This window comes from Merops nubicus, unplaced genomic scaffold (genome assembly GCF_000691845.1).
Source record: "Merops nubicus isolate BGI_N331 unplaced genomic scaffold, ASM69184v1 scaffold37268, whole genome shotgun sequence".
Lineage (NCBI taxonomy): Eukaryota > Metazoa > Chordata > Aves > Coraciiformes > Meropidae > Merops > Merops nubicus.
Genome location: NW_008627003.1, coordinates 1,685 through 12,364, shown reverse-complemented (window position 1 = coordinate 12,364; position 10,680 = coordinate 1,685). Strand labels below are relative to the sequence as shown.

Sequence of the window (10,680 nt, the reverse complement as noted above, 5' to 3'; positions counted from 1 at the left end):
CAGGTGAGGAGGGGTACTCCTGATGTAGGGGGGGAAGCTGAGGGAGAAGGGAGGTGAATTTTCCAATTTGAAACAGACCCAGTCTGGATTTGCAGCCTCCCAGGTTGTTTTTCATCCCCTTCTGATGGTCTGTAGCATGTTACTCAGCTTTGGAGGTTCCTTCTCTTGTTTTCAGCTTTGGTTCAGGCCATTGGAATTCAGTATTTGGACTCTTTGGGGGGCAGCAGGACAGAGGACTGTGTCTCATCTGCATGTTTTTATTACAGCCAGAAGAGGAACCTAAAGAAGAAGCAGCACCAGCCAAGCCTGTGGTGGGCATTATTTACCCTCCTCCAGAGGTCAGGAATATTGTAGACAAGACTGCCAGCTTCGTAGCCAGGTAAGGACCCGGGGGGTGTCTCAGCTGTCATGAGGCCAAGGAGCACTCCTGAGGGTGAGTGCTGTGAGAAATACTCACTGTGAAGCTTTAGAAACTAAGCCAGCAGTGACTGGTCTGTGTCCAGCTGGCTGCTACGTTTCATTTGAGTTCCTTAGAGGTAAATTTCCATCCATGTGGGAGAGAAATTTGTGTCTGAGGGGCTGATGCCTCAGCACATCTTGCTACCAAGGAAGCACCCGTTTCCACTTGAGGTGCTGCCCGTTCACCTCAACAATTTCCCTCTTCTCTCCTTAGGAATGGGCCAGAATTTGAAGCTCGAATTCGTCAGAATGAAATAAATAACCCCAAGTTCAATTTCCTGAACCCCAACGACCCCTACCATGCCTACTACCGGCACAAGGTCAGCGAGTTCAAGGAGGGCAAGGCTCAGGAGCCCTCGGCTGCCATCCCCAAGGTCATGCAGCAGCAGCAGAGTGCTCAGCAGCAGCTTCCACAGAAGGTGGGTGTTCCTCTCACTTTGGTTGAGAGCTTAGCTTTGAGCTGCTTCTCACAGCCCTCTGTTAAGCAGGAGGGCTGAAAGACAGGGTGGATGGAGGAGCTAGTTGCTCAGAGGCTTGAGTGGAGTGTCTGGGGCTTGGTTTTGGGGCAGATGTGTGTCCTGCAGTCACTGGTAACTCACATAGTACAACTTGGGTGAAAAAGAAATCTATTGTTCTGCTTGGTCTGTTTTAATGATGTTTAGTTGAGTATTGATTGATCTGGGACTTGTGCAGCCCAAGTGATCACTAGCCTGAGTTTAGGGTTCCTGCCATAAGCCAGGCTTTAGAATCCCTTGGTGTTCACTTGGGGCTTGTTTCATGCACTCTGGTGGGAATGTTTCCCTTCAATCTGCCAGAAGGATCAACTGCCCCTTAAAATGTGGAGCAGAAGACAAAATGTGGAGTGCAAAACATTGCTAGCCTTGTTTGGCTTCCCAGATGCTGGAGTGGAGAGAGGGCACAGCCTGAACCCGAGTCCCTTCCAGGCCCTGCGTGGGCAGCAGTCACACTGTGTGGTACTCACCACCCTGGAGGATGCAAAGCCCTGGCAGTGTCCTTTTCCATAGCTGCTGGAGCAACATTTATTGGGGAGCAGGCCTAAATATAGATGCCCAGGTGCATCCTGTGGCTCTGGCTCTCCTCCTCCCCGCAGCTGCCAGGATATCCAGGCGGCCGCCGCTTCCCCGCAGCAGCCGGAGGCCAAACAGCTTCTCCCAAAGCTCTGGGGAGGGTTTCTGCACTCAGTCACCCAGCCAGCTCCCTTCTGCCCTGCAGGTGCAGGCCCAGGTGATCCAGGAGACCGTGGTGCCCAAGGAGCCTCCCCCGGAGTTCGAGTTCATCGCGGACCCCCCGTCCATCTCCGCCTTCGACCTGGACGTGGTGAAGCTCACCGCCCAGTTCGTGGCTCGCAACGGGCGCCAGTTCCTCACCCAGCTCATGCAGAAGGAGCAGAGGAACTACCAGTTCGACTTCCTTCGCCCCCAGCACAGCCTCTTCAACTACTTCACCAAGCTGGTGGAGCAGTACACAAAGGTGCCGCCGGCGGGTCTCCCACGAGTCGGTTCCTTCAGCAGCAGCAGTGATTTTTAGGTGCTGCTGGAGCCCTACAAAGCAGCCAGACTAGAAATAGAGCAGGTCCAGGAGTTATAGAGTCACAGAATAGAATCACAGAGTCATTGAGGCTGGAAAAGATCTGTAAGATCATCAGTCCCAACCACCAACCCAGCATTCCCATGATCATTCAATTGTGTCCCCAAGTGCCACATCCACACCTTTTTTGAACCCCTCTAGGGCTGGGGACTCCAGCACCTCCCTGGTCAGCCTGGGCCAAGGCCTCACCACTCTGCCAGGAGAGAAATTCTGCCCAAGATCCAACTGAAACCTCCCCTGGTGCAGCTTCAGCCCATTGCCTCTCGTCCTATCTCTGGTTCCTTGGGAGAAGAGCCCAACCCCCACCTCACTCCAGCCTCCTCTCAGGGAGCTGCAGAGAGCCAGAAGTTCTCCCCTCAGCCTCCTCTTCTCCAGACTGAACACCCCCAGGTCCCTCAGCTGCTCCTCACAATCATGTTCCCCAGACCCCTCCCCAGCTTCGTTGCCTTTGTCTGGAGTCATAGCGTCATTAAGGTTGGAAGAGATCTGTAAGATCATGAAGTCCAATCATCAACACTCAGGATGTGGCTTAGTGGTCATGGTAATCTCCACATCCACATGTTTTTTGAATCCATCCTTTAAATCTTACTCTTTAAGTAGAGTGGACATCTCTTTGGCAGCATGCACTGCTGAACACAGCAGGCTGTGACTTAAACATAACAGACACTGTTGAGGTAAAAAAAAAGCTGTGTTTTTTTTAATTTGGAGGGTTGTTGGAAGGCCAAGAGTGAATATTTTTAAGCACAAATATGAGCAGCAGAATAAATGGAACGTAGCCCCAGGGCTCTGCTGATATTTCTGTCAGTGCAGGCAGAGAAGAATTGCTTTTGGGGAGGCTTCAGCAAAAAGAATTGTCACCAACTTCTGCAAAATCTCTTTCAGATATTGATCCCACCGAAAGGCTTGCTCCTGAAACTCAAGAAAGAGGCTGAAAATCCCAAGGAGGTCCTAGATCAGGTATCCCCATAATAAAGCTGAAAATTGTTGAATGTGTTGAACGTTTTCTTTGCATGTTTTGACTTACTAGCAGCAAGTACAACTGTACAGAGAGTAGAATGTGTCCCCCTGCAGAATACCCAGGCCTGCCTTTGATCCATGCTTGGTGTTCTCTTGGGTACTTTACTTGGGCCAGCCTGGAGGCGCAGAGCTGCACGACAGCACTTCCAAACCTTTGTAAAGTAGAGTGTTCCCCCTCAGGCAGCTTCACTGGGACACCTTGGGCATGTCTTGTCCTTCCAAGCTGCTCTTGATTACCATGACTTCTGCATTAGTCCCAAAAGCTGCTTTTGTTCTGGAAAGGTGATGTGACAGGGCTCGTAAAGAGTCTGCCTCGTTTGCTGGCTGTGAATCTTCACTGATAGCCAAGTCCTGTTGTACCTGGACAGCTTGGTCTTAGTTCAGGGAGCCACTCGTAGAATTGTTTAGGTTGCCATGCACCTTCCAGACTGAGTCCAACCATTCCCCCAGCACTGCCAGGTCCCCACTGCCCCGTGTCCCTCACACCACATCTCCACGGCTTGGAAACCCCTCCAGGGATGGGGACTCCACCACTGCCCTGGGCAGCCTGGCACAGCCCTGGGCAACCCTCCAGGGCAAGCAATTGTTCCTCAGGGACAACCTCAACCTCCCCTGGGGCAGCTTGAGGCCCTTTCCTCTGCTCCTATTCACTTGTTCCTTGGGAGCAGAGCCCGACCCCCACCTGGCTCCAGGCTCCTGTCAGGCGCTGTGCAGAGCCAGAAGGTCTCCCCTGAGCCTCCTTTGCTCCAGGCTCAGCACCCCCAGCTCCCTCAGCTGCTCCTCCCCACACTTGGCCTCCAGACCCTTCCCCAGCTTCATTGCCCTTCTCTGGCCACACTCCAGCCCCTCAATGTCCTGCTGGGAGTGAGGGGCTCAAAACTGACCCCAGGGTAGCAGAGGTGATGTCCCAAACACTGAGTCCAGGGGGATGATCTCTGCCCTTGGCTTTAGAAAGCCATGCTAGTGTGGTACATCACCCCACAGGCCAAGCTGTAGCCTTTGAGTTAAATACAGATGTTTCTGGGCGGTGCCAGGACTCTGGAGCGGTGCTTGTGCAGCGGCCCCAAAGGGGTTGGGAATGACAACTTGTGGTTGCTGTGGGGATGAGTGTGGAGTGTTTCTTGCCTGACATTTGGTGTGTGCTTCACCTCTGCCTATGCAGGTGTACTACAGGGTGGAGTGGGCCAAGTTCCAGGAGCGGGAGAGGAAGAAGGAGGAGGAGGAGAAGGAAAAGGAGCGCGTTGCTTACGCCCAGATTGATTGGCATGACTTCGTCGTGGTGGAAACAGTTGACTTCCAGCCCAATGAGCAAGGTACTGAAGTTAAGCATTATAACCTCTGTGGAAGTGCTCCCTTTGAGTAGGGGCTGTGTCCTGAAATGCCTTTCTTAGGCAGGCATAGGGTTTTACAGCTTGCATATCCTCCAAAGATAAAAGAGAAAGCCTTCTAGGGACAGTGTGCAGGGCTGGTTTTCCTCTGGAGTCAGTGATGTTCTCCTTGCACAAGTCCAGGACTGCACTAGTGGCTTGATTTTTCCACTTCCACCAGGACAGCAGAACTTGTCCCACTTTCCAGCAGTGCTTTCATCTCCAAGAACCTTCATCTTTGTATGTCATGCTGCTGTTGGTCTGTGCAGGTCCCATCCATTCCCTTCTTGGTTCCCAGGAGATTTTGGTGGCATTGCTTTTCATTCAAGAAACTGATATTTCTGCCTCTGCATTGGGCAAGGACATGTCCCAGAGAAACAGAAGCTCTTGTTTTGTGTATTGTAGGGAATTTCCCCCCTCCCACCACTCCAGAAGAGCTGGGAGCTCGAATCCTGATCCAGGAGCGTTACGAGAAGTTTGGGGAAAGCGAGGAGGTGGAGATGGAGGTGGAGTCAGATGAGGAAGATGAAAACAAAGAGAAAACAGATGAGGCCCCGGCCCAGCTTGATCAAGACACACAAGTGCAGGATATGGATGAGGTAAGTGGCCAATGGAATCAGCATGACTTCTGTCCCACAAAGTTTATGTGGTTTAGGGTGCCCTCAATTCTGCCAGAAGTTCCTCAGTTTCTTGAGGAAATGAGATCTCCTTCTGGTGGAATTTGAAAACAACCTGATTTGGCTGGAATATGCTTTTTTTAAAATATTTTTCATGACAATACGATTTCCAAGAGAGAAACCCAGTAGCTTTGTCACCTAGGGATGTGGATTTTGTTTCTGAGCTCAAGCCTTTTGAGCTTTGGTTCTGCACAGGGTCTGTAGCTTGGAGAGATGACTCATTTTAGACTCTTCCTCTGCCCACTGTATGTAAGCTGTTTTTCTGGTAACAAGGAACAAGAGCGTGGTTAACCATAAGCCCCTGCTTGCTGTGGTGATGTGGAAGCTGAGGAGCACTTGCTTCCTCTTCTGGGGCCACTGAATTTCTGAGTTGTGATTATCCAGAGGAACCACTCCAGCATAGGTGTCCAGAGGCAAAAAAAATCTGGTGCTTCGAAGCAGCAGCAGAATCAGTTCTTTAGGATTAATATGCCTTGCTCAAATCTTGTTTATTGATCCTTGACCACAGGAACTTGGTTAATTTATTTTTATTTTCTCAAAAGGGCTCAGATGATGAAGATGAAGGGCAGAAGATTCCTCCTCCTCCCGAAACTCCGATGCCACCACCTCTTCCTCCCACACCAGATCAGGTCATTGTGCGGAAGGATTATGATCCCAAAGGTAAACCAGGCTGTGGAAGAAAAGCTTTAATTCCACCTGAATAATCCCCAAACCCATTTATTCCTAGGCTGCGTGCCCTGCTGTGTTTTTTAACAGTGTGGTTTTGCTTTTCTAGCCTCAAAACCATTACCACCCGCCCCAGCTCCAGATGAGTATCTCGTTTCCCCCATCACTGGAGAGAAAATTCCTGCCAGTAAAATGCAGGAACACATGAGGATTGGGCTCCTGGATCCTCGCTGGCTGGAGCAGCGCGACCGATCCATCCGTGAGAAGCAGAGCGACGATGAGGTCTATGCCCCAGGTCAGCAACATGAGTTCCTCCCTGAGTTCTGTCACCTCCTAGCCCACCCCCTCGCTCCCCCTCAGGTCCCACCATTGAAGTTTTTCTGTAAACTTCAAGGCAGAGGGCAGTAGCTGCTGCTGAGCTGCCATCAGTCACAGCCTTAAGCAGAGCAGTGCTCGGCCAGATCATTAACAGAGGCTTGATTGCGTTGGATTGTTTAGTTTGAGTTAAGAATTTCTCTTTTTGCCTGCAGGTTTGGACATTGAGAGCAGCCTGAAGCAGCTGGCAGAGCGCCGTACCGATATCTTTGGTGTAGAAGAAACTGCCATTGGTAAAAAAATTGGTGAAGAAGAAATCCAGAAACCAGAGGAAAAGGTAGAATGGAAACTGTGGGATTTTCAGCAGGTTCTTGTGGTATTATGAATGCTCAGAGAGACAGGAGTCTTTTGAACTTTGTTCTTGCTGTACAGCCAAGCTGTCAATTCAGTTGCAGCTCACGTTGTGCTCTGGGTGGGCTGGAGTGATTCTGACTGATTTATTTTCTCCTCTCAGGTGACCTGGGACGGCCACTCGGGCAGCATGGCCCGCACACAGCAGGCTGCTCAGGCCAATATCACTCTCCAAGAGCAAATCGAAGCCATCCACAAGGCCAAGGGCCTGGTGCCAGAGGATGACAGCAAGGAGAAGATCGGGCCCAGCAAACCCAATGAGATCCCACAGCCACCCCCTCCTTCTTCAGCATCAAACCCCCCGGCCAGCGCCCCGCCCATCACCTCCGTGCCCCGTCCACCCGCGGTGAGCCTTCAGGCTTCCAAAAACAAACCACCAAAATAACAAAAAGTTAATGAGCAGGGAGTCCTGAGGAAGGTCAAGGGTTATAACAGCAGGGTGCTGGCTGCAGGGAGATTTGGAGTGAAGTTCGTGTTTCCAAATGAGTGTGAAACCAGCAGAAAATCCCTGCTTAACTACCATTAGAAATTGAAGATGAGGCTTAGGTGGAGCTTTTCACCCAAAATTACTTGATCACTGGGCAGAGGAAGAACCAGGGTGGTGAGATGGTGGAGGAAGGTGTATAGCTAGCAAAGGAAGGGCTGGGGAACTCTTTTTAGGTGTAATAAAGACAGATGTGATGTTTTTTCCTGTGATGCAGAGCAAAAGTAGCTGCAGGTAAGAAAGGTTTGTGGGTGACTCACTGCCCAGTGTCCCTGCCCCAGGGGTTCTGCTGCATGACGCTGCAGTTGCTCCTTTCAGATTGCTGCCTGGCTGGGTCTGATACAGGGTGGGGAGGGGAGGAAGAGCTGTTTAATCTGTTAACGAGGCTTCTCTGCCCCTTTACAGCAGCGTGGGCTGGCCAGGCCACAGCTCGCAAGTTCCCAGAAGATCTTCGGCCAGCAGAACTCTTGTGTTGCCCTGGTGGTTTTAATCAGGACTGGGAACGGCACTGAGCATATCTGCTAAAAAAATATCCCCCTGTCTCTCTCCAGATGCCCCCTCCTGTCCGTGCTGCTGTGGTTTCTGCTGTGCCAGTCATGCCTCGTCCCCCGATGACTTCTGTGGTCCGTTTGCCTCCGGGGTCTGTCATAGCCACCCCCATGCCCCCCATCATCCACACCCCGCGCATCAACGTGGTCCCCATGCCACCCTCTGCTCCTCCCATCATGAGCCCGCGCCCGCCGCCCATGATAGTGCCCACAGGTCAGCAGCCTCACCCTGCTCTGCTGCAGCAGCAGCTCGTTCCTGGGGTCTTCTTTCCTCCTGTGCCTCTGCTGAGGGTGTGTGGTTGGGATGGGACCTCAAGTCTCATGGTTAAAAGAGTTTTTGGGGCTGAGGAGCTTCTCCTCCCGCAGCGTGAAGTGCAGAGGGTTCTCTCTCACCCTCCTGGTGTCCGTGTCCCCAGGAGCCTGTCTGGGTGGAGATGCAGAATGCACGCTGGCTTCCAAAGGAGCTGGATGTGGAGGAGCTGCCAGCACCCTGCTGGGTGTTAGACCTTCTTACACAACTTGCTGCTGCGGGAGGAGAAGCTGTTGTTTGGCTTCTTTCCTCATAGCAGCTTCATGGCATCGGATGCTTTTCAGTTAAAAAGCACAATGTAAAAAACAAATTCTTCCTTTTTTTTTTTTTTTTTTTTTTTAATCAAAGTCCTGGCACTGCCACATGCCAAACTGAGCGTTTGCTTTTCTGCACCATCTGCAGGAAGCTCTCGTGCCACTTGACTTTTCCTGGCCCGTTTCCCAATATGAAAGATCTCCTGCTGCTGGTTGTTTTAACTTCCTCCACGCGTCCTGCCGTTTGTTTGGGGCCTTTACTGCTCTGCTAAAAGAGTTTTTGTGTAAGGGAACATCTGCTGTGCCCTCCGTGGCTGACTGGGGGTTGTGTTGTGTGTCCCTGTCCCCTTCCAGCCTTTGTTCCTGCACCTCCAGTGGCCCCAGTTCCCTCCCCAGCACCGATGCCTCCTGTTCACCCCCCGCCACCGATGGAGGATGAGCCAGTCTCAAAGAAGCTGAAGAGTGAAGACAGCCTGATCCCAGAGGAGGAGTTTCTGCGCAGGAACAAGGTATGAGTGAAGTGCCAGAGCCCAGAGGGGCTGGGAGTCCAGCTCAGTGCACAGAGGAGAGCTGCCATCCCTTGGCAAGGGAGCGAGGCTGTGAGGTGGCTCCTGCTCTGCTGAGCAGAGCAGAATTCCTGAACAGAATTCCTGAACAGAATTCCAGAATTCCTGGGTTTGGATTTTACTGGAAGGAGTGGTGCAGCGCTGCCTGCAGACATGTAGTGAGATAATTGCTGTAATTAAGGGCAGCAAGAGGTAGGTTCATAGTAATGGAAAGAAGAATTAAAGCTGCTAATAAGCTTTTAAGCAGAGGGCTGCTAAGCTGGCGAGGCAAGGAGATCTGCTATATCAGTGTCAGTGTGGTAATGTGGGATTGTGGTGTCCACACGGACTAAATGTTGGGCCGGACTCCTTCCTGTGGAGTGCTGGCAGTGTGGGTGGAGTCAAAGGTCCTTTTTGGAGGCTCTGTGGTTTTCCTGGACATCTGCACAGAGGACCTGTTCAGTGCTTCCCCCGTTCACTCCAGCGCTGGGGAGGTGTCTGATGTGTGGTGAGCAGCAGGCAAAAGGAGGGACTGAGGAGGGAGATCCAGCTCAGAAAAGGAGGGCCTGAGGAGGGAAATCCAGCTCAGAAAAGGAGGGACTGTGTTTTGGTGGCAGTGAAGTAATGTTCTCAGTGCTGAGGCGAATCCATTTCTGAGTGTTTACTGAGCAGTCGAGATACGTGGCTGGCTTAGAAAATAAATAATTAGTCTGCTGCTCTTTTATCACAGTCCTGAGCCTCCTTGCCTGTGAGAGACCTTATCTTTGTTCCCTCCAGGGTCCGGTCACGGTCAAAGTCCAAGTTCCCAACATGCAGGACAAGACAGAGTGGAAGCTGAATGGCCAAGTGCTGGTGTTCACCCTGCCTCTCTCAGACCAGGCACGTGGTTTATTCACCTGGCCCCTACCCCTCCGGGTCCTGCCACCCTGCTGCTGCTCTGGGAGGAGAGCAGTGGGCTGTGGTGGGAGCTATAAACCTCTGGCTGTTCCCCACAGCCTCTGCCTGGGGGGGCCGTGGGGCAGGGGGAGCAGCACAGAGTGGGACAAAAGCCTGAGCGAGCTCTTTGCTTCTCCCAGGTGTCTGTCATAAAGGTGAAGATCCACGAGGCCACAGGGATGCCTGCTGGGAAGCAGAAGCTGCAGTATGAGGTGGGTCTAAGCCCTTCCAATGCTGTTTGTTCCTTCAGTGCTTTCTCACATGCAAACATTCCCAGAAAAACTTGTAACCCACCCACTGAGATGTGGGGAGGAGCAGAGGGAATGGTTTTCCTGGCTGTACAGCACACGTGGCTCCAGAACTGCCCTCTCTTACAGCAGGACAGGCCTTTCACAGATAGCTTCAGTGAGTCTTCACATTGTCACTGCTGCAGATGAGTCCTCTGAGCTCGATGGCTTTCTCTGAAATCAGCCTGTTAGTTCACTGGGGATTTTGACATAGAAATGCAGCAGCCTGCTCCAGTGGCTGTGCTCTGCTAGGTGGGCAAAGAGCACCTTGGAAGCCTGGCAGCTCTGACAAGACCTGCTCCCAAACATGAAAGGGCAGAAATCAATCTGTGTCTCTCTTCCTCTCAGCACTGGAGCTTTAGAAAGGCACCTTTTTGTTTTTTTTTTTTTAAGAGCTCGTGTCCACACATGCACAGGCACAACCTGCTGCCTAAGCAGTGAACTTTGTGCACTTACCTCCTTGGGAGTTCATCTGTGGGCAGATCCTGCATCAACCCTTAGCAGAAAGGGAGTTAAACAGGGGGATTATTTAGGGAAAAAAAAGAGCACAGAGGAGGAAGTGGAGCGTAAATAACTTTCCTCATTGTGGTGACAGTCTGTAAATGCTAGATACCTCTACAAACATACAGTCAGTCTCTCCATACTCCTGCATCATTCCCAGCACACCCACCTTCACCAGTGCCCATCTTCTGAGCCACACTGGGCTCCCCCCAGGCTGTTTCAAAGTGGTTCTGTCAGCACTCTTGTGAGGGCATGGCCAGAAGAGTTTGATCTGAACATGAGCCAGCATGTGCCC

At 51.8% G+C, this 10,680-nt stretch overlaps 1 protein-coding gene across 1 annotated transcript in view; it reads left to right on the top strand.

Moving 5' to 3' along the window:
* Positions 1-266: 266 nt before the first annotated feature.
* The window catches only part of SF3A1 (splicing factor 3a, subunit 1, 120kDa), a gene marked incomplete at its 5' end in the record, with an annotated part of 11,251 nt that continues 837 nt past the window's right edge, over positions 267-10,680 (top strand). Inside the window, 14 exons of the mRNA XM_008946183.1 lie at positions 267-379; positions 674-878; positions 1,693-1,950; positions 2,950-3,024; positions 4,247-4,397; positions 4,857-5,050; positions 5,671-5,788; positions 5,904-6,089; positions 6,325-6,446; positions 6,624-6,866; positions 7,556-7,766; positions 8,471-8,625; positions 9,439-9,540; positions 9,738-9,809. Of these exons, the coding sequence (XP_008944431.1) occupies positions 267-379; positions 674-878; positions 1,693-1,950; positions 2,950-3,024; positions 4,247-4,397; positions 4,857-5,050; positions 5,671-5,788; positions 5,904-6,089; positions 6,325-6,446; positions 6,624-6,866; positions 7,556-7,766; positions 8,471-8,625; positions 9,439-9,540; positions 9,738-9,809 (2,205 nt within the window). The remainder of the gene's footprint in view (positions 380-673; positions 879-1,692; positions 1,951-2,949; positions 3,025-4,246; positions 4,398-4,856; positions 5,051-5,670; positions 5,789-5,903; positions 6,090-6,324; positions 6,447-6,623; positions 6,867-7,555; positions 7,767-8,470; positions 8,626-9,438; positions 9,541-9,737; positions 9,810-10,680) is intronic.